The 22319-nt window shown below is 49.1% G+C and overlaps 2 protein-coding genes across 5 annotated transcripts; both read left to right on the top strand.

The window, feature by feature from the left end:
- Nucleotides 1-211: 211 nt before the first annotated feature.
- On the top strand, nucleotides 212-12610 carry LOC125986921 (gamma-glutamylcyclotransferase). 3 transcript variants are annotated; one of them, XM_049750881.2, is made up of 5 exons: nucleotides 212-443; nucleotides 1002-1147; nucleotides 1217-1352; nucleotides 1508-1659; nucleotides 10361-12610. In XM_049750881.2, the coding sequence occupies exons 1-4, from the start codon at nucleotides 318-320 to the stop codon at nucleotides 1637-1639; spliced, it is 540 nt and encodes a 179-aa protein (XP_049606838.1). In that variant the 5' UTR covers nucleotides 212-317; the 3' UTR covers nucleotides 1640-1659; nucleotides 10361-12610. The 3 variants fall into 3 exon arrangements, with proteins under 3 accessions (XP_049606838.1, XP_049606837.1, XP_049606836.1); XM_049750880.2 differs by lacking the exon at nucleotides 10361-12610 and adding an exon at nucleotides 1737-3927; XM_049750879.2 differs by lacking the exon at nucleotides 10361-12610 and having other exon boundaries at nucleotides 1508-1702.
- A 1068-nt stretch (nucleotides 12611-13678) lies between these two features.
- LOC125986909 (antizyme inhibitor 1) lies at nucleotides 13679-21722 on the top strand. Of its 2 annotated transcripts, none has more exons than XM_049750855.2 (11): nucleotides 13679-13912; nucleotides 14642-14785; nucleotides 14867-15084; nucleotides 15227-15400; nucleotides 15484-15656; nucleotides 16868-17081; nucleotides 17275-17349; nucleotides 17624-17789; nucleotides 17923-18035; nucleotides 20309-20529; nucleotides 20936-21722. In XM_049750855.2, the coding sequence occupies exons 3-11, from the start codon at nucleotides 14980-14982 to the stop codon at nucleotides 20997-20999; spliced, it is 1305 nt and encodes a 434-aa protein (XP_049606812.1). In that variant the 5' UTR covers nucleotides 13679-13912; nucleotides 14642-14785; nucleotides 14867-14979; the 3' UTR covers nucleotides 21000-21722. The 2 variants fall into 2 exon arrangements, with proteins under 2 accessions (XP_049606812.1, XP_049606811.1); XM_049750854.2 differs by having other exon boundaries at nucleotides 13680-13912; nucleotides 17920-18035.
- Nucleotides 21723-22319: the final 597 nt, after the last annotated feature.

Here is a 22319-nt window from a genome sequence, read left to right as displayed (position 1 = left end):
TTTTTTATATTTTTTTCATTCATGTAATTTACCACTATCGAATGCAGCATTGTTACTTCATGAGTCTTCTGTGTCACTACATGTAGCAGTCTATTTGAATGTGAACGATTATCCTTATAACTACGCAGAAGGTTCCCCCAGTGAATGCTAACTTTGCACATTTATTCCATTTTAGATTTGTTCTGTGACGTCATGCGTGAGAGTAGGAAGTAATTGGCTGGTTTGGTGGCTGCGTGTTGTTTAGCTGGCTAACTATTAGCTTTTCACTTGCTAGCGGAAGCGGTGACGAGACATTTAAAGACCTCATACATTTCCAAATGGCACCTGAGCGGACCGACAGCATCAGCACGTTCGCGTATTTCGCTTTCGGGAGTAATATGTTGAAGGAGAGACTGTGCCTGGAAAACCCATCGGCAACTTTCCTCGACATCGGTCGACTCAAGGTCATTAAAATATTTTTTTTGGGTGCGTGCTATTTGTCGCTACCTGTTTCACCGCCGTTTAGCTGCGGTTTTCCTTTTTTTTTTTATATTGCCCACTTTTTGTCGCTCAAATGTCGGAATGTTGATTTGTGCTCAATAGTAATGTCGACTAAAATAGATTATTAGGCAGTAACCGCAAAACACGCGTAGGCTTTTCTTCATAACAGCATGGTCTTGAACGTACCATGTACAGGTAACTAAACTGTACTTTACAGGCAAATTATAAGTACATCGGTACTACCACTAGAACGCAGAACTATACTTTCGGGTTCACTCTTTAGTCCACGTGGTACTTTAAAAGATGACCACCAGATGTCCCCAAAAACTGCTTTAGTCGCATTTGTACAGAGCCCCAAAAGTTACATATTGGCCAAAGGTAAAATATGTGCGTGTTTGCTGAGTTACATAGCTATTAAGTTAGATTCATCAGATACACAAAGTACTCTGACAGTGACCGAAAGTCAAACTTCACATGTTCAAACGTAATAAAAATAAATTTCACATAATGTGTGCGTGTAGGACTATCGGCTGGATTTTGGCCTCTGGGCTGAAAGTGTAGCGAGCAGCTGGCACGGTGGCGTGGCCACCATTCGACAAAGTCCTGGCTCTGAGGTGTGGGGCGTCATCTGGACCATTAGACGAGACCAACTGGACAACCTGGACTAGTCAGTCAGACACCCAACATACACTACGCACACCGCATATCATTATGCTATTGCTGTGCACACTTTCAGTCAGGAAGGCATCCATGAGGGCCTTTATTCCCCGTTGGAGGTGACCGTGGAGAGCAGCAACCACGGAGAGATGCTGTGCAGGACGTACCAGATGAACAACTTTCACGCTTTTCCGACCTCGCCGCAGTACAAACATGTATGTGTCTGTATTTTACATGGGTGTGTGTTTTTGCATATGTGCCACTGTAGCCATGCATCCATGATGCGAACTGTCCGGCAAAAAGCACAAATCTCCCACATGTAATTGAAGAAGCCGTTTGAAGTGATAATGAGCGACTGTCTTGTGCAAAGGTGGTGTGTTGGGGCGCTGAACAGAACGGACTTCCCGGCGATTACATCGGCGGGCTGCAGGCGGTCAAGACCAATAACTACATGGGACCTTCGATGCTGGATTGCATCGAAGTGCACACCAATTGGGAATGAGACGGCGCTTGACAATCAACGTACGTCATACCTTGCAACAAACATAAACATCATCAAACAGAATGCTTCAAATGTTCTGTCGTTACTTTTACTCTAGGGGTGTCCAAACTTTTTGCAAAGCGGGACAGATTTGCTGAGATGAAAATGTTTAGGGGCTGACCATTCACATCGACATTCCTCGAACCATCCATCCATCCATTTTCTATACCGCTTGTCCCCATGGGGGTCACGGGCGTGCTGGAACCAATCTCAGCGGTCATCGGGCAGTAGACAGGGGACACCCTGAACCGGTTGCCAGCCAATCGCAGGGTACACAAAGACAAACAACCATCCGCACTCGCACTTAGGTCAAGTCAAGCCAAGTTTATTTGTATAGCCCTAAATCACAAACAGTCTCAAAGGGCTTCACATAGACAAAAATCGACAATTATTCTCAAAGCATCCCCTGATCTTAAGCTCCCAAAAGGGCAAGGAAAAACTCAAAAACCCCTACCAGGGGAAAATGAGAAACCTTGAGAAGGAACCACAGATGGAAGGATCCCCCTTTCAGGATCACCAGGTTGTAATGGATGCAGAGTGGGCACAAGTAATACATAATATGAAAATCAATGAAATAATGGATGTCGGAGGTGCCCTCGATTGTCCTGGGAGTGTCCTCAAGGAGGTTGAGCTGCAGTTTCCTCATCTTGAATTGGTCCCCGAGAATCCAACTAGCCGCTATCAGCTTTTGCGCCACCTAACCCCCTCCCCAGCCAGGGAGGGGGGTGGGCAGAGAGAACAAAAACAAACTCCGGCCGAATCGGCCACTACAAGTTGGTTAAAGGCCATCTCATAGAAACGTGTCTTAAATGTTTCTACTGAGGTAACAGTTCTAATATCCATTGGTAGGACATTCCAAAGCTCTGGAACCCGAATAGAGAATGCTCTAGAACCTGCAGACATTTTCTTGGCTCTCGGTGTAACTAAAAGACTAGCGTTTTGCGAACGAAGGTTACGAGACGGAACATAAGGAACGACTAGGTCGACGAGATATGAAGGCGCTAAGCCAGTGATTTATAGGTTAGTAGAAGAACCTTGAAGTCACATCTTAAATGGACCGGGAGCCAATGTAAGTTGGCTAATATGGTAAGGCAATTTGGAGTGCTCAATTGGCCTACCAAGCATGTTTTTGGCATGTGGGAGGAAACCGTAGTGCCTGGAGAAAACCCACACGGGCACAGGGAGAACATGCAAACTCCACACACGGATGGTCGGAGGTGGAATCGAACCCGCGCGCTCCCAACTGTGAGGGGGACGTGCTAACCAGTGCACCACCAAGCCACCCCTTCTCGAACCATTACCATTACAAATGAACTTGTAAATATATCCTCCCTCTGCATGTCTTCAAGACATTAAATCCTGGTTCACCTCAAACTTCCGTAAACTCAACTGTGACAAAACTGAAGTAGTCCTCATTGGTTCCAAATCATCCCTCAACAAACAGCCCAGTCTTATGCTCACAATTAACAACTCTTCGGTTTCCCCCTCCCCTTAGGCTAAGAGCCTGGGTGTCGTCCTCGACAGCACCCTATCATTTAGCACCCACATCAACAACATCATCTGTTCCTCCTATTTCCACATCCGCAACATCAACCGCCTCCGTCCGTCACTTACTCCGAACAACAGTGCTATCCTGGTCCACTCTCTCGTTACCTCCCGTCTGGATTATTGCAACTCCATCCTTGTTGGCCTCCCCCACAAAGTCCTCCATAAACCGCAATTGGTTCAAAATGCTGCTGCTCGCATCATCACCAGAACCCCTGTCCACATCACTCCTGTACTGCACCAACTTCACTGGCTTCCTATAAAACACCGGATTAACTATAAAATCCTCCTCCATTCATTTAGGGGCATCTATAACCACGCCCCTCCATACCTGTCTGACCGCCTCCACATTAACATTCCCACCTGGTCTCTAAGGTCTGCATCTACTATTACCCTCACTGTCCCCCCATTCCGTCTGTCCACTATGGGGGCTAGAGCCTTCACCTGCTCTGCCCCTCGTCTCTGGAACTCTCTCCCCCCTGACATTAGAAACATTGACTCCATTCTACAGTTTGCATCCCACCTAAAAACCCACCTCTTTAAGTAGGCATATACTTGAACCCATCATTCTGCTGCAGATGTTTCCTTGCTTTTATACTGTTTTTATATTTAACTGTGTATGCAATTTTATCTCTGTACGGCAACCTTGAGTGCCTTGAAAGGCGCCTTACAAATAAAAGATATTATTATTATTATAACTAGTATATACTTTGCTGCCTGCATTTATGTTGATATTGCAAATGAGAATCTGTTGTCAATTGCACTACCAGAAAAGTTAAAAATTAAAATAATATTAAATTAAATAAACAATTTTACGAAAGTTGAATTAATTTTTTATTAGATGTATTAAGTTGGGCGGCTCGGCGGTGCACTGGTTAGCATGTCGGCCTCACAGTTAGGAGGGTGCGGGTTTGATTCCACCTCCAACCCTCCCTCTGTGAAATTTGCATATTCTCCCCAAACCCGCGTGGGTTTTCTCCAGGCACTCCCACATCCCAAAAACATGATTGATAGGCCGATTGAGCACTCCAAATTGTGCGTAGGTGTGAGTGCGAGTGCAGATGGTTGTTCGTCCCTGTGTGCCCTGCGATTGGCTGGCAACTGGTTCAGGGTGTTCCCCGCTTACTGCCTGATGACCGCTGGGATAGGCTCCAGCATGCCCACGACCCCCGTGGGGACAAATGTGACCCGCGGGCTGGACTTTGGACATGACTGTTTTACTTAATGTGAAGAAAACGTGCAATCACAGGAATTAGTCACATTATTTGTTTTGTAATTGAGAGGCTTGTGTCAGGCGCGGAGCAGGGAGAGGACTCGAACGCAGAGTTTCCACTGTCCAAAGATGTGTTTATTGTCTCCACTGGTAGTAATAACAAAAAGCGTCTCAATATGAGGGAAAAAAAGGGGAAACTAAGGCGCCTCGAACCAAGGGAGAAAAAAGGGGAAATCAAAGCGCCTCGAACCGAGGGAAATACTATAACAAGATAGCGATGTAACCAAGTTACCATGGGTGATCAAACAAGGCTTCTAGGCGGGACTCGAGGATTTCGTGATCGCTAGTGTTCTTTCACAAGGCAAGACGCACTGGCACTGGACACGGGGAAAGACGCGGGTTATATGGACACAAGAGGGGAACGCAGGTGAAGACATTTGGTCATTGACGCAGGTGCACACACTTGGGAATCAGGGGTTCACGTGACCGGACGCACAGGGGAAGGACACACCGACTGGAACGAGAGGAAAAGTACACAATAAAACAGGAAGTGATCCGGACGACACATGACAGCATAACATAACCCCCCCCTCTAGGGCCGGATCCCAGACGGACCCGGAGCATCGGGGTGAGCCGCGTAAAAGTCATCTAGTAGCCCGGGATCCAGGATATAGCTACGCGGCACCCATTGCCGCTCCTCTGGTCCGTAACCCTCCCAGTCCACCAGGAACTGCCAGCCCCGGCCCTTCCGGCGCATGTCTAGCAACTTCTTAACCGTGTAGGCAGGCCCACCTCCCACCGCCTGCGGAGGCGGGGGTGCCGTGGGAGCCGGCACCATCCCACTCTCCCTAACCGGCTTGACCTTCCCGACGTGGAAGGTGGGATGCACCGCAAGGGACCGAGGCAGACGGAGTCGCACAGCCGCCGGACCGACGACCTTGGATATCGGGAACGGCCCCACAAAACGGGGGGCCAGCTTCCGGGAGCCCACCTGGAGGGGAAGGTCCCGGGCGGACAGCCAGACCCGCTGGCCTGGCCGATAGGCGGGCGCCGGACGTCGTCTCCGGTCAGCCATCCTCTTCACCCGGTCGCCCTGGCGGACCAGCGTGGCCCTGGCCGCCGCCCAGATGCACCGACAGCGTCTCACCACGGCGCGCGCCGAGGTAACTGACACCTCCGGCTCACTGTCGGGGAAGAGCGGGGGCTGGTATCCAAATACGCACATGAAGGGGGACATCCCGGTAGCCGTGGTGGGAAGGGAGTTATGGGCGTATTCTACCCAGGTCAGGTTTTGACTCCACGACGAGGGGTTTTGGGTTACCAAGCAGCGGAGGCCTGTTTCCAGCTGCTGGTTAATGCGCTCTGCTTGACCGTTCGCCTCCGGGTGGTAGCCCGAAGTGAGGCTCACGGTGGCCCCTATCAGCTTGCAGAATGCTTTCCAAAAGCGGGACACGAACTGTGGGCCCCTATCTGACACGACGTCCCGAGGCAATCCATGACTCCTGAAGACGTGGTCCATGAGGACTACTGCCGTACGTTTAGCCGAAGGTAATTTGGGCAGGGCAATGAAGTGGGCCATCTTGGAGAATCTATCCACAACGGTGAGTATCGTCGTCTTACCGCTAGACACTGGCAGCCCCGTGACAAAATCCACAGAGATGTCGGCCCATGGTCGAGAGGGAATGGAGAGAGGTTGCAGCAACCCCACACGGCTGCCGGGAGTGTTCTTACTTTGTGCACAGATGTAACAGGCTGCAACATACTCCCTGACGTCCGCCCCCATGGAGGGCCACCAGAATCTTTGTTGGATGACGTACAGGGTTCTTCGCACGCCCGGGTGACATGTGAGCCGGGAGGTGTGCGCCCAGTGGATCACTTGGGATCGTAGCTCGGGCGGAACAAACAATCTATTCTCGGGACTTCCCCTAGGGGGTGGATCGTCGTGGTTTGCCTGCTTCACCAAGTCCTCTATGGGCCAGGTTACGGCTCCCACCACGCAGTGAGGGGGGAGAATGGGCTCTAGCTCTGTGGACACCGGGTCTGGGCTGCAGATGCATGACAGAGCATCTGGTTTGATGTTCTTGGCCCCCGGTCTATAAGACAAAGTGAAATGGAAACGGTTAAAGAACAGGGACCAACGAGCTTGGCGGGAGTTCCATCGCTTGGCTTCCTTGATATATTGCAGGTTCTTGTGATCGGTCCAAACCAGAAAGGGATGTTGGGCTCCCTCCAGCCAGTGTCTCCATTCTTCAAGAGCTTGTTTGACCGCCAACAATTCTCGATCTCCGACGTCATAGTTCTGCTCCGCGGGGGTCAGGCGTCGGGACAAAAAGGCGCATGGATGGAGCTTGTTGTCGGCCTGGGATCTCTGAGACAGGATGGCGCCGATTCCCTGACTGGAGGCATCAACCTCCACCACAAACTGACGAGACGGGTCGGGCAAGGTGAGGATCGGAGCGGTGGTGAACCGCCTCTTCAGCTCCTGGAAGGCGGCTTCAGCCTCCGCCGTCCAGCGAAAAGGAATTGTCGGGGAGGTGAGAGCGTGCAGGGGAGCCGCGATGGCGCTGAAGCCTCGTATGAACCGTCTATAAAAGTTAGCAAATCCCAGAAATTGCTGCACTCTTTTGCGGCTATCCGGTACCGGCCATTGGGTCACCGCGCTTACTTTAGCTGGGTCCATCTGGACCTTCCCTGGGGCTATGATGAAGCCAAGGAATGATATCGTCTCTGCGTGGAACTCGCTCTTTTCGGCCTTTACATAAAGTTGATGGTCCAGGAGCCGTTGCAGGACCGATTTAACATGCCTCTCATGGGTCTTCAATTCTGGTGAATAAATTAAGATATCATCCAGGTAAACGAAAACAAAGTGGTCTAAGAAATCACTCAGAACGTCATTGATCATGGCCTGGAAGACCGCGGGGGCATTGGTGAGGCCGAACGGCATTACCCGGTATTCAAAGTGTCCCCTGGGGGTGTTGAAGCCCGTCTTCCACTCATCACCTTCCCGAATGCGCATGAGGTGATACGCGTTACGCAAATCCAACTTGGTGAATACCCGAGCCTGCTGCAACTGATCAAACACGGCCGAAATGAGTGGGAGGGGATACCGATTTTTAATAGTGATCTGGTTGAGGGGACTGTAATTTATGCAGGGGCGCAGGGTACCGTCTTTCTTACCCACAAAGAAAAAACCGGCCCCTGCAGGCGATGATGACAGCCTGATCAGACCCGCTTTAAGTGACGCATCAATATAGTCATTTAAGGCCGTCTTTTCGCGGCCCGAAAGGGAATAAAGTCTCCCCTTGGGTATCGTAGCCCCGGGCAATAGGTCTATGGCGCAGTCGTAAGGACGGTGGGGTGGTAAGGAGCTCGCCTTGGCTTTGCTAAATACCTCCGCGAGTTGATGATAGCATACGGGTACTTGGTTTAGATCCGGAGCTCTGAACTCTGGTTCAGGTGACGCAAAGTCAGAGGGAGAAGTGCGTGTAGAATCGATCGAAGGGTTCGGTTTGATACACGATTCTTGGCACTGGGATGCCCACCCCTTTATCTCCCCTGACTCCCAGTTTATGGCAGGGTTGTGATGTTTTAGCCACGGATAACCGAGGATAAGCGGATTCAGGGGGGAGGTGACTACATGCAGTCTTACTAGTTCATGATGAGTCCCAAAACACAGTGAGAGGAGTTCGGTTATATAGGATACGTCGAAAAGGGCTTGTCATATTAAGTGCCTTAGCCTTTATGGTCGTGTTCAAGGGTTCGGTCTTTACACCTAAGCTGCGAGCGAAAGCACAGTCAATCAGATTCTCATCGGCTCCAGAGTCAATCAACACTCCGAGCTCGATTACCTTGCCTTGGCAGGTTAGCGTCCCGACGGGTAGAACCCTATTCTTCTGCCGGACCACGGAGAAGGTGCTTACCCTCAGCGCCTTCCGCTCCGGGCAGGAGAGGCGGAGATGACCAAGCGCCCCGCAGTAGTAGCATCTGCCCTCCTGGCGTCGACGCTGTCTTTCCTCTTCGCTCAATTTGGCCCTGCCGAGCTGCATGGGTTCCGTCCCAGCCAGTGGCAATGCCGGGGTCGATCTTTGGTGGTGCGTCTCGTGGGATGACAGCCCGCCCACTGATGCGGGAGGAGTGACGATCGCGCCCTGGCTTGCGCGCTGCTTCCTCCATTCCTGTAGTCGGTTGTCTGTTCGGATGGCCAACGCGATGAGAGCGTCGAGTTCAACAGGAAGATCGAGGGGAATGAGTTGGCCCTGGATGGTCCCGGAAAGACCCCGGAGAAAAGCATCGTACAGGGCCGTCGAGTTCCATCCGCTTTCCGCGGCCAGAGTGCGGAAGCGGATCGCGTAGTCGCTGACCGTCTCTCGACCCTGGGTGATATGGCACAGCTCCCGTGCCTTCTCTCGGTCCGTGGGAACTGGATCGAACACCATGCGCAGGGCCTCGATGAATCCGGAGAATGAGTGACAGGTAGCGGAATTCTTGGCCCATTCTGCCGTCGCCCACGCCCGGGCTCTTCCCGTCAAATAGGATATCGTGTATGCCACACGGGAGCGTTCCGTTGGGAAGTCGCCTGGAGCTCGCTCGAACTGCATCTCACAATTGGTTATAAAAGCTCGGCTCAGCCCGGGTTCACCTGCATATCGTTCCGGGGAGGCCAGTCTGATCCCACTCGCCATAGGAGCGAGCGCCGGGTGGTCCACAGGGGGCGCCGCTGTGGAACTGTGCGTCGCAGCTCGCCCCGTGGTCAGCAGCGTGAGGACGTCTTGCATTTGACGACTCAGCGAATCCACCTGGGCGGCCACCGCCTCTCTGAAGCCTTCCTGGTTCTTCACCAGTTCTTGGACACCAACACTCAGAGCGTCTACCTGCTTCTGTTGTTGGCCCAGCTGCGACGTCTGGGAGCGTACTTGGGCGACCAGCTGCGCTGTCTCTGCCGAGTCCATGTCTGGCCAGTGCGTAATGTCAGGCGCGGAGCAGGGAGAGGACTCAAATGCAGAGTTTCCACTGTCCAAAGATGTGTTTATTGTCTCCACTGGTAGTAATAACAAAAAGCGCCTCAATATGAGGGAAAAAAAGGGGAAACTAAGGCGCCTCGAACCGAGGGAGAAAAAAGGGGAAATCAAAGCGCCTCGAACCGAGGGAAATATGGACACAGGAGGGGAACGCAGGCGAAGACAGTTGGTCATTGACGCAGGTGCACACACTTGGGAATCAGGGGTTCACGTGACCGGACACACAGGGGAAGGACACACCGACTGGAACGAGAGGAAAAGTACACAATAAAACAGGAAGTGATCCGGACGACACATGACAGCATGACAGCTTGACTCTTAAAAGGCAGCCTGGAAGCAAGAACTTAAGGGATCAGTGACATTTAGATTAAGAAATGTCAACAAAAATAGTTGGATTAAAAATATTATTCATGAAAAATGATTGGATTTTGAAAAAACAAAATAATGAATAAAATAAAAACTGTCATCGTAAAGAGGGAACAAAAGATGGATTTACTGCATTTTTTTTATCTAAAGCCCAAATGTTGGCAGGCTGCAAATGACATTAAAACCCTTCTGAGAATATTGTGAAAAAAACATTTTAGAGATATTTATGAGTTCCCTGTGACTCTGCGTCTGTCATGCAGTTGGCTCTACCTGATCCCAATATAGAATGATCTTCCTTACAACTCGTCATAGTGAAACGCTATTTAATCAATTATGCCACCAATCTGAATTCATTATTCACACCACTTTGTTGATTTCCTTTTCCCCATGCTAACATGATTTTAAAAAAAAAAAACTATCTGCATGTGACAATACCAGAGGAGCACATGTCACTGCCGTGTTGTTTGTGGCCGCCGAAGTAGCACGACAAACGCCACAAGTATGTTTGCTAAAACCTCTTGTTTCGTCGTTACCCCGCAGGCCCTCTGAGCCTGAACTCCTGACCAGCAGCACGCCTAATGAAGCCAAACCTGTCACGACTCGTCCCCAATCATGTCCATGTTGTCATAGTTTTGTCTGCGTGCTTGCCCCTCCCCTCCGGTGAGCCCATGATCAGTGTGATCATTCTCACCTGCCTCTCATTACCTGTCTCGTATTTAAGTCCTGTCTGCGTGTCACTCCCCTGTCGGATCATTGTTGTGTGTTCATGACATGATGTATTTTTGGTTCCTGTTCCTGTCACCCTGTCTTTTTGTTTCACGTCTTTTTGGTCAGTCACGTTGTTAGGTTTTGTTAAGTCATGTCAGTTGCCGAGTCTGTTAGTTTGCGTTCTTCAATAAACCCTGGTCCAAGCTGCACTTGGTCGTCCTGCTCCATTTCCATCCGATCCTGACAGAATGATCCGACCACTACAACAACCAGCACTTGGACCCCCCTCCTCCATCAGATCCTGCTGCGATGCCCAATCCACGACCGCCAATTCGTGCATGTTCCAGCGCCATGGGCTTTGCGGCAGCGTTGGGACTCTGCTGCCGCAACGCCGGACCCGTGGCCGCCATCGGACTTTGTTCCGGCGACACCGGACCCGCGGCCACCATCTGAGTGCTTCTGGCGTCAGCGGCTTTGCGGCGGCGATCGGACGCTGCTGCCGCGACGCCGGACCCGCGGCCGCCATTTGAGTGCCTCCCGGCGTCATCAGACTCATGGCCGCCCTCGGGCTCCACCCCAGCGTTGCAGGACCCGCGGACGTCAGCAGACATCCAAGCCAGCTGCGCCGGACCCGCGATCGTCCCTGGCTCCGCTCCCACTGCTGCGGCGCGTGATGGCTCTTGGCGCTGCGCACAGCCCCCGCCTTCCAAATGCCGCCGGTTGCGGTACGAACTTCCAGAGTTGCCGCCGATTGCGGTACAGACTTCCAGAGTTTGACGCCGATTGCGGTACAGACTTCCGGAGTTGCCGCCGATTGCGGTACAGACTTCCAGAGTTGCCGCAGATTGCGGTTCATGTTAGAGTTGCCGCAGAGTTGCCGCCGATTGCGGTACAGACTTCCAGAGTTGCCGCAGATTGCGGTTCATGTTAGAGTTGCCGCAGATAGCGTTTATGTTAGAGTTGCCGCCCGAGTGCAGTTCATGTTAGGATTGCCGCCCGAGTGCGGTTCATGTTAGGGTTGCCGCCCGAGTGCGGTCCATGTTAGGGTTGCCGCCCGAGTGCGGTTCATGTTAGGGTTGCCGCCGGAGTGCGGTTCATGTTAGGGTTGCCGCCCGAGTGCGGTTCATGTTAGGGTTGCCGCCCGAGTGCGGTTCATGTTAGGGTTGCCGCCCAAGTGCGGTTCATGTTAGGGTTGCCACCCGAGTGCGGTTCATGTTCGGGTTGCCGCCTGAGTGCGGTTCATGTTTGGGTTGCTGCCCGAGTGCGGTTCATGTCCGGGTTGCCGCCTGAGTGCGGTTCATGTTGCCGCCTGAGTGCGGTTCAGGTTCCCTAAGTACCCGCCAGAGTGTGGTTCAGGTTCCCCAAGTACCCGCCAGAGTGCGGTTCAGGTTCCCCAAGTACCCACCCGAGTGCGGTTCAGGTTCCCCAAGTTGCCGCCCGAGTGCGGTTCGGTTCCCCAAGTGGCCGCCCGAGTGCGGTTCGGTTCCTTAAGTGGCCGCCCGAGTGCGGTTCGGTTCCCCAAGTGGCCGCCCGAGTGCGGTTTGGTCCCCAGTGTGTGCCGCCCGAGTGCGGTTTAGGTCCCCAGTGTATGCCGCCGAGTGCGGTTGTTTCCCCAGTCGCCGCCGAGCGCGGTTCAAACTTTAACAGACAAGTGGGGGTCATCTGGACTGGTGCGCTTCCCCCCCCGCGCTTCGTGGGGGTTTGATTTTTGGGACATCGGGAGCCGTCCCTTGTGGGGGGGTTCTGTCACGACTCGTCCCCGATCATGTCCATATTGTCATAGTTTTGTCTGCGTGCTCGCCCCTCCCCTCCTGTGTGCCCATGATCAGTGTGATCATTCTCACCTGCCTCTCATTACCTGTCTCGTATTTAAGTCCTGTCTGCGTGCCACTCCCCTGTCGGATCATTGTTGTGTGATCATGACATGATGTATTTTTGGTTCCTGTTCCTGTCATTGGTAATGTCACCCTGTCTTTTTGTTTCACGTCTTTTTGGTCAGTCACGTTGTTAGGTTTTGTTAAGTCATGTCAGTTGCCGAGTCTGTTAGTTTGCGTTCTTCAATAAACCCTGGTTCAAGCTGCACTTGGTCGTCCTGCTCCATTTCCATCCGATCCTGACAGAATGATCCGACCACTACAACAACCAGCACTTGGACCCCCCTCCTCCATCAGATCCTGCTGCGATGCCCAATCCACGACCGCCAATTCGTGCATGTTTGACAACCCTGACATATGCCAACTAAAGCGGATGCATGACCAGGACTAAACGAGGGAAATAACCCATTGGAGGTTTCTTTCTCTCTACCACGAGATAAAAAAAAAAAAAAAAACATGCATGAATGTTTCACACACATTGACAGCAACTGGAATCAACTGCTAATGTTTGCCACTAATTAGCCAGAACCAAAAGTCAGCCTACGGTTAGTCCAAGCATTGGGGTCCACTGTAAGTGGTCGCGAGTTAGTTATCAAAAGTAGTCTCTTTTTTTTCTGAGGAGAATTTAAGAAAACATGTCTAAAAAGTTGCCAGTAAATTTGATTTAAGGTTACTGGGAGGTCTCGGTTTAACCCTACAATGGTAGAATTCCATTTGTATTCTCACTGGAGAAAAAACAAATATGTTCCACTCGTAGTAATTGTTTTGCTTCAGGCTTCAACGGGCCTCATGAGAACTTGACAAGTTTCCTCTTTCAAATTTAACAAACAAAAAAAGACAACCAGCATGGCTGATGCGAGCTTGATTTTGCATTACTTTTGCTTGAGTATTTTTGTGAAGCATTTTACTCAGTTACAATGAGCTACTTGGATATTCTATCAATCAATTGCTTGCACAATCTGTTTTGGTTCACAAAGAAATGTGTGACATGGCAACTTTTAGAAGCGAGCTTCTGTGAATACGGCGTCCAAAAGCACAAAGTAAAACACACGAATGATACTCTGGGTGTATGGATTACCAGTGTTTGTGACGGGCCTGACGAAAACTCGCACAAAAGCCATGAATGACAGCGGCGAGTGTCCTTTCAACTGGGAAGTGCATCATTACGTAAAGCCGACAAAGCGCAATCCCGATTTGTCCTTTCGGAACTACATTTTTGGTTTGGCCCGCTCCAAACGCCGTGCGCTGATTGGCCCGCCGCCCAAGAGAGGCCGCGCCCACGAAAAGCTTGCTGAGCTTTTGCTACTTTCTGCCGCCGCTGTCGGTGTAGATCTGCTGCCACCGACGAAGAGACAAGACTACTACAAGGACCCTGCAATCCCGACGATTCGACGAGCCATATGGCCGCAGCAGCCGCCGTTCATTCTTTTAACTTGGGGCCCACTACTCTTTAAAAATTCCGCCGAAAAAGAGAAGACGATTTACTGAAACCTTCTGGCCGTTATCTCACGTAAGGAGATTGCCAAGTGTGTACGAGTGTCTGTGGAGTTAACATGGCGGGTTGCTCTTTCCGCTTCCATTGCCCCAAACATTACAGTCCCAGTCAATGTGGTTTACCGTTTACTCGAATGTCATTAACGTGTGCTTCAAATACTCAAAAGGCTACCCAGCTAGGCTAACGTTACAGTCGGCTATTTAATACGTTGTGTAGCCCGACGGCAATATAGGCTTTGCTAGAGTTATTTATAACGTGAGACGTAAACGTCAGTGTCTATGGCGGCGCCACAACATTCATCTGTTCGTTTTCTGCCGACAAATTTCCTATTTTCCATCCTGTCGCCGTCTCAATTGAACAGCTACGCGGCATTGATATTTTTTAATGTGTGTTCGGCTATGGTGTAGCCATTGAATCGCGAATCTCATTTGTTAAACTGTTTGGTGCGCATGCGCAGCTGGCTTTTCTTGGACGTGGCCATTAAAGTAGTTTTAAAGGGCAGACCTTTTCCCAAGGCTGGAAAAAATGTTTTGCCTTTTGACAAAACCCGATTTGATAGAATGTCACAATGACAAGACACACGTTGCTGTGACAAAATAATTTTCCCTCTTGGAGTGAAGTAATTCTTTGAGGCCTTATGTGAGTTGTGATCTCTATCAATAAAAAAATGACAACATTGGCTTGCCATATTGATTTCCATGTGAGGGTTTGTCGTGACAGTGTTGTATCTGCACGTGTGTGCAGGGCTCCCCCATCTCTGCACAGGTGTATGAGCGCTATCCAGAGGGCCTAGGGGCGGCTCTGTACCGGGAGCACTTTGACTTCAACGCTGAGCCGCCTTGGGATCCTAGCTGATAGCGGTACAAGTCCATCTCCAGACTTGTCCATGTGAGTCTGCCACGCGAACGCATTGTTGTTTCTCCCAACATTTATATAATCATGTGTTTTTTGTTTGCCCTCCCCTCCTAGTTTGTTGCATAACCGGTAGGACCCCCCAATTGGCTCATTCGTGACCCGCTCGCCACAAACTAGCCCTCACTCGTCGTTCTTTATGAGTTTTGGCTCGCTGGAATACGGATAAGATGAAGGGATTCACCGACCGACCCGACGGCTACACCGTCGAGCTGCTGGAGAGCGGCGCAACCCTCAATGATGTCATTGACGAGCGCATTTGCCAACAGGCCCTGGTTGGTACACAGACTGGGAATTTTCTGCGTTTTTCTAAATAGCAGACCGGCCGTTAAATTACTTGCCTGGAGATGGGAACAGAACGTCTTAATTTTTCTGGAATAAGTAGTAGTTTGAGCCCAAGTTGTTTTGTGTTGACAGGCGGAGAAGAGTGCCTTCATGGTGGCTGATTTGGGCGCTCTGATGCATCAGCACGCCCGCTGGAGAAGCACCGCGGCACGCCTGCAGCCGTACTTTCCGCTCCGGTGCAACCGCAGCCCGGCGGTCGTCGAGGTGCTCGCCTCTCTAGGCCTGGGCTTCGTCTGCGCCAGCAAAGTCAGCACCCGCATTAATTGCATAGGTTTCAACAAACTTGGAGCTCATTTGGAGGGTTTTGAATCATGTTGCATCGCTCGCAGGCCGAAGTCAACCTGGCGCTGGAGCACGGCGCATTGCCTGACAACATTATCCTGGCGGGTGTCTGCAAGCAGCTGGCGCTCGTTAAGGCCGCCGCCAAGCATGACGTGCGACACCTTGTCTGCGAGAATGAGGCCGAACTGGCCAAGATCGCGCGCCTCCACCCACGTGCCAAGTAAGTAGAAAGCACCATAAACTCTTAGCATAGCGTATTTTCCGCACTATTAGGCGCACTTAAAAACTTAAAATTTGCACAAAAAAAACCCACAGTCCGCCTTATAATGCCTTATATACATGGATCAATTGATGAAATTGTTGATCCATACTGGTTGTACACAGCGCTCTGCCAAAATGTTTCAGTACGTTTTAGTACGACTAGTACAGCATTACGGCAACCGTGGTCAGGAGCGTCACTGAATAGCTGTTGTACCCGTGAGGCTATTTAATTTCAAAATAGGCTGTTCCGTTAATGTTTTCCAGTACGTTTACGGATCAATATGCAACGGAATCATAAATAAGCAGCACCGATGTGTTAAATCGGTATTTAGACTGTTCCGATCGCTTATATGGGAGAGGGTTTGAGAAACGTGATTGTTTACGGGGGGCTCATGGGAGTCTGCGAGCTGAGGCTCATGGGAGTTTGCGGGTGGCTAATGCTGTGATCAGGGGGCGTCACTGGGGGCGAGCTGTTGTACATTTCAAAATAGGCTGTTCCGTTAATGTTTTCGAGTACGTTTACGAATCAATATGCAACAGAATCATAAAGACCGATTTAACACATTGGTGCTGCTACCAGTGTGTTAAATCGGTCTTTAGTCAGTTCCGATCACTTTTATGGGAGAGAGTTTGAGAAACGTGATTGTTTACAGGGGGCCGCTATGACACTTTGCTGAGGCTCATGGGAGTCTGCGAGTTGAGGCTCATGGGAGTTTGCTGGTGGCTAATTATAAGCCATTATAATGATAGCTGCTATACGCACGAGGCTCTTTCATTTAAAAAAAAGGCTGCTTCGTTAATGTTTCGAGTAAATTTATGGATCGATATGGAAGGGAAACATAAGTAAGCAGTACCAATGTGTTAGATCGAACTTTAGTCGGTTCCAATCACTTTTATAGGAGATAGTTTGAGAAACGCGATTGTTTACAGAGGGCTCGTTGGTTATTGGCGATTGGATGCATACCGCAACCCTAGTCAACCTCAATTTGATGCAGTATAGCTTCTATTTTATATGCCTTTTATTCCGGTGCGCCCTATATATGAAATAATTTCTAAAATGAAAAATTCGATGAGGGTGCGCCTTATAATCCAGTGCGCCTTATGGTGCGAAAAATACGGTAATTGTTTAAGACAAGAAACGACATTGAGCTTTTGTGACTCACCTTGCAGATTGCTGCTGCAGCTGAGCACGGAGGCCCACGCTGCCGAGACCAGCGTGGCCTTTGGGGCCACTCTGAAGAGCTGCTGTCACCTGCTGGAGGTGGCCAAGACGTTCGGCGTGCGGGTGGTGGGGGTGGCCTTCCATGTGCCGACCTCCTGCCAGGAACCGCAGCGGGCCTACGGTCATGCCCTGGCCGACGCTCGCTGCGTCTTTGACATGGGGGTAAGTGCCTGCCGGAGATTTGACCGAAAGCATATCCACATTAAATGTTGCAACTCAAAATTTCACGCACAACGTTTAAGGCTGACAACAGAAAAAAAAGCCATTCGAAATGGGGAGCGTAGAAAATAATTTCTGAGCTGTCTCAGCCTTCAGCCCTTATCAGAGGCTAACGTCAGGTTGTTACTTGTTCCAGGCGGACCTGGGCTTCACCATGAACATCCTGGACATTGGCAGTGGATTCAATGGCTCTGAATTCCAACTCAAAGAGGTCAACACCTTGAATGTCATCTTGAGCTCAGACTTTGACCTGATTAATGGCAGCCAGGCTGCACGCAGATAAGACTTGTTTAACTCTTGGAAGGTTTTGTCACTCAAGCTGTGTTTGGCAGCGATGGCCATCGTCGCCTTGTTTGAGTGTCAAGCGGCCACTTTCCGGAATCACGTGCATGTAACAGACGGACGACATGGTCACCATTTGTGTCCAAGTGAAACACGGTGGCAGTTTGACTTTTGCCATCCATGTGCCCTTGTTGCGTGTGCAGGTGGAAGCTGCCGTCAGCCCGCTCCTTGACGTGTACTTCCCGCCGTTGTCTGGTGTGCGCGTGCTGGCCCAGCCGGGCTCCTTCTACGTGGCGTCAGCCTTCAGCCTGGCCGTCAGCGTCATCGCCAAGGAGGTGGTAACCCGCCGCTGGGACGCCTTCGGTCAAGGTGGGTACACTTTGTGACTCGCACGCCCCGCGTGGCCATTGAGTAACGCCTGTTGCGTAATCTGAATACATGGCTGGAGCTCAAATTCCACTCGGTTGTTCTTATTGTTGTTCCACATTTCTGACCTCAGCAGGCAACGACGACGATGAGTGCGCCGAGTTCCTGTACTACATGAACGAGGGAGTTTATGGCCCGTTTGGCGCAAAGCTCCTGGGGAACACCATCACCGCCCCGGCGGTGCACAAGGTTTGACCGCCGCCCACCTGACAGCCTGAACATATCGCCTGAAAGTGGGTTAACTTTATGGCAGGAACTTGACATGAGCAATGTGCGTTGACCTTTTACACCGTCATGTTTTGTACACACGTCCTACTCCGAACCGAACAAAACAAGGACCAAAACTTTGCGCAATGTTTTCCCACATTTGAAACAGTGAACAACATGGAAACATTTTTTTTAGTATAAAATAATAAAATGGGTTGCTGTTGATTAGTCTTGATTGATTAAAACTTTATTGATCCCCGTGGGTGGGGAAATTCAGGCCCCAGCAGCATTCATACCACAGAACAGGTAAATAAAAGACGCACAGATGATATACTGTATTTATTATAATTATCGCCCATATTCTAATAATCACCCAGTGTGTGTTAGCGATGACATAAATAAAAAAAATTGATACCTCTATCGCCCATGCTGCTAAAAATTCCCCCCAAAACTTACGTTTTCCTCCGCGACCGCATGCCAACGTCATTGCGCAAGTTTAAATATGACTGATTTGACAGCACGTCGAATGTCCCTTTCAAATTGTTTTTCTCCATAAACTATGATACAATTACACTCGTCACTCTGCTACAATAGCCTCACACAATTACGTTATCGGGGCGTGTGCTCGAACAAGACGATAACATGACGTGCGCAACATGTGATGTGCGACGGTAACGTGTCGCATCAATGGAGCGTCAATTGACGCACCCCGCTGTTAAAGGTAGATCAAAACAGCCGCTGTTCTAGTGTTAAGAACACCAGTGAGATGCAGGTATTGCATACTACATAAGGGAAATATACATATCGCCCATTTCAGTGCCCCTTGGCGATCGGACAAAAAGTGTTCTCTATTAATCATATATCTATATATATATATATATATATATATATATATATATATATATATATATATATATATATATATATATAGATAGATAGATAGATAGATAGATAGATAGATACACATACACACACACACACACACACACACAGTGGAGCCTCGGTTTTCGAACGTCCCGGTTTTCGATCAAATCGGTATTCTAACAAAAAATTCGAGATTTTTTTGCTTCGGCTGTCGGACGAAATTCGGTTGTCGAACCTCGCGAGATGAGCCAAGAGGACCCAACTGACTCCGATCGCTATTACGATCTCGTTACTCTGAGGATTGCATCAACTCTAATCATGCCTCCAAAGGAAGCAAGTGGGAGCAATAAAGCCATCCTAAAATACAAAGACGCTCCTAAAGCAATGCGACACTGAGCGTCCCGCGCGCTGCGGTTGCGCGATCGGACTAAATTAAGCTCCCTGCGCACAGAGGTCCACTTCAATTTTGGAAAGTACATCAGGACTAAAAATATTTTCTAAATTTCAGTGACGGCTCTGTCACAATAATACGATCAGCACGGTGCAGTTGCGCAGTCGGCGACGCGTTATGTTTGCGCGTTCGGCGGTGCGCTACAGTTGCGCGATCAGACAAAATTAAGCTCCCTGCACATTTAGGTCCACTTGAATTTTGGAAAGTACATCAGGAGTTTAAAAATATTTTCTAAATTTCAGCGACGGCTCTGTCACAATAATGCAACCAAGGTGGTGCAGTTGCACGGTTGACAGTGCGCTTCAGTTGCGCGATCGGACAAAAACGTGCAAATGAAAAAATGCTTAAAAAAGTCCTGGAACGGATTAAAATTTTTTCCATTATTTGTAAAATAGATTCTGAATTCGACCGATTCGCTTCTTGAACCGCCTTCTGGAACGGATTGTGGTCGAAAACGGAGGCTTGACTGTATTATGTATATTCACTTTGGTAGCCCACCAAGCAGGAATATTTTTTTAACAAAACTGTTGAAATTGAGTGATGAAATTATAATGGTTTTGGGGTTGCTGTACTGCCAAAATCCAGGAGTTTCCAGGGAGCGTTGCCCCCTGAGCCCCCTCCGGAGCATTGCCCCTGTTAGGGGGCCTGTGGGCCCTGTGGCCCCCATTGGGAGGGGCCTGCGGCCCCTGGCCCCCTGCGGCAAGTGGGGGGGGAGGCACAGGCCCCCCCCAGTGGGGCATGCGGTCCCCAGACCCCTGCTACTTTTCAGTGTTTTTTTTTCATTTGCCGTTTTCATCCCTGATAAAAGAAAAGTTAAACTAAGAAAATAAAACCCAAACTGGGTTCACCGAATGTGTTGCAATTGACTTTGGGATGACCAAATGCCCGGTAGGAGACTTGATGCTTGTGTTTTACATTCTTGCAATTGTTTTGCATGCAGCAGGCGCCGTGCGCCGCCACTGCGGCGTACCCAAGCCGTCTGCGGGGTCCCACGCTGGACCAGATAGATCTGGTCGTGGAGCGCTGCCTCCTGCCCGAGCTCAGCGTGGGTGACTGGCTGCTCTTTGCCAACATGGGCGCCTGCGGCCTGGATGTCCTCACCGGGGACACGTGTGCCTCACCGCAGCCGCCCGTTTACTACGCCGCCACCTCCTCCGACTGGTAAGGTGTTCTTTGGACAGGCCATTGGGGTTGCAACCCCACCCCTACATAGAAATCCACATTAAAACAATTAGTTTGAAAAAAACCCCCAAATGATTTAAATCAAACAAAAACAAGTCTAATAATTGAATTAAACCTCCCAAAATTGTGATTTTAATTATTTATTTCAATTAGGGAAGAAAATATTTGAATTACGCCCTAAAATAAAACACAATCCAAATCAACCCTCCAAATTACAATTGAGATCAATACTATATATAAATAAATAAAATAATAAATACGTTTGCCAAAATATCATACTGTTTTTTGTCATAAACAAAGACCTTTTTTCTGTGACGTTCTTTGTGTACTTCTTTGTATCAATTTAAAGAAATGTCTGACACTGACAACTGGTTGTGGTCTGCAGGTACAAAATGCAGGAAGTGGGCGTGACGCTGGAGGGCGCCGTCAAGACCTTTGCCTTTGTGTAGTAGCCCTAAAAGCCCCCCTCACCACCCCCAAGCGTCTCGCTGTGGTCGACATTCCAGCCAGCGTTTTATCACAAAATACTCCCTTCCTCCCACCATTCTTTTTTTTTTTTTGCCCTGCCATGTCCAATCAATCCCGCCCAAGTGATGTTATGCAACAAAATGGACGACTCCGGAGATGGAACCCTCCCCCACCACCGCCACACTAACCCAGGACTGGATGGGGGGGTTCCACTCATTATTATGATCATAATTATAATCCGTTTTACAAAATTCCTAATTGTGTGTGCGAATGTGTGTGTGTGTGTGTGTACATTCTTGAAGAACATTAATGTACCTCAGACCCTAGCATAGCTAAAATGAAATTATTTCAGATTTTTTGTGTATTTATTGGATCAAGTTGTGGCTGTGGCGACTGCTTTCTCCTAATATGTTGTTTTTGTTTGTTTCCTAAATGGCTTCTGATGTTCTGTGACTGTCATTTCTCACCTGAAAATGGCCACCGACTCATCCCCTGGCCCATTTGTACAGTTCGCTTCATGAAAGGCAACCCTTCTCTGTGTGCCTGTGTTGCAAAAAGAACAACTCATATATTCAGAATGATTTTCTGTTTAAAAGCAAAAATGGACCACACCCTGTTTTTTTGTTGGTTGGTTTTGAACTGTCAGTTGTGTTTATTGAAGTAATGAAAGTGATTAATTTAATACATTACAGACTGAAATCATTCATCCTGTGTCAGTGATTGATTTATTCCGTCAATGTAATTGCCATATGTTTGCAACTTGTTAATTGTAATAGGTGCTACGTTATGTAGCACACAGGAATCCTTTTTGACCAAAATTATTTCAATGCTAAAATATGATTGCATTAGTTTTGCAATTTGACTCTGCTAGTATGTTTTGGAAGTGGTGAGGTTATTAACATTTTGCTTATTGCCTAATCTGTGAACATTGTAGATTGGAGGTGTTGATTTTTGGGAATTTTTATTTTTTTTACTGAATGTCATTTTGAAATATTAGCCATTCTCGCTCGAAGGTAAAATATATTTGTTTAATGTTAGTGAAAGTTATATTTTAAACGTTTTGTCAAACTTAAGTTTCTTGTAAAAACACTTGGGTACACACTGTGAACATTTAGGTAAAATGATGACGTTAGAAATGAGTTATGCCTCGTCAGTACAGTTGTGATATTTGCGTAAATATGCAAGTTGAGTTTTTGTAGAGAAACATTGAAAGTTATGATTTTATATAAAAAAAAAGACGTTAACTTGCTACTGTATTTTAAAAAATATTTTTGGTCTTATTTGAAAACGTTTTCGTTTTT

Source organism: Syngnathus scovelli, chromosome 19, assembly GCF_024217435.2.
Source record: "Syngnathus scovelli strain Florida chromosome 19, RoL_Ssco_1.2, whole genome shotgun sequence".
In the NCBI taxonomy this organism is placed as follows: domain Eukaryota; kingdom Metazoa; phylum Chordata; class Actinopteri; order Syngnathiformes; family Syngnathidae; genus Syngnathus; species Syngnathus scovelli.
Note: the sequence above shows the minus strand (reverse complement) of the source record. Positions and strands in the feature narration are given on the sequence as shown.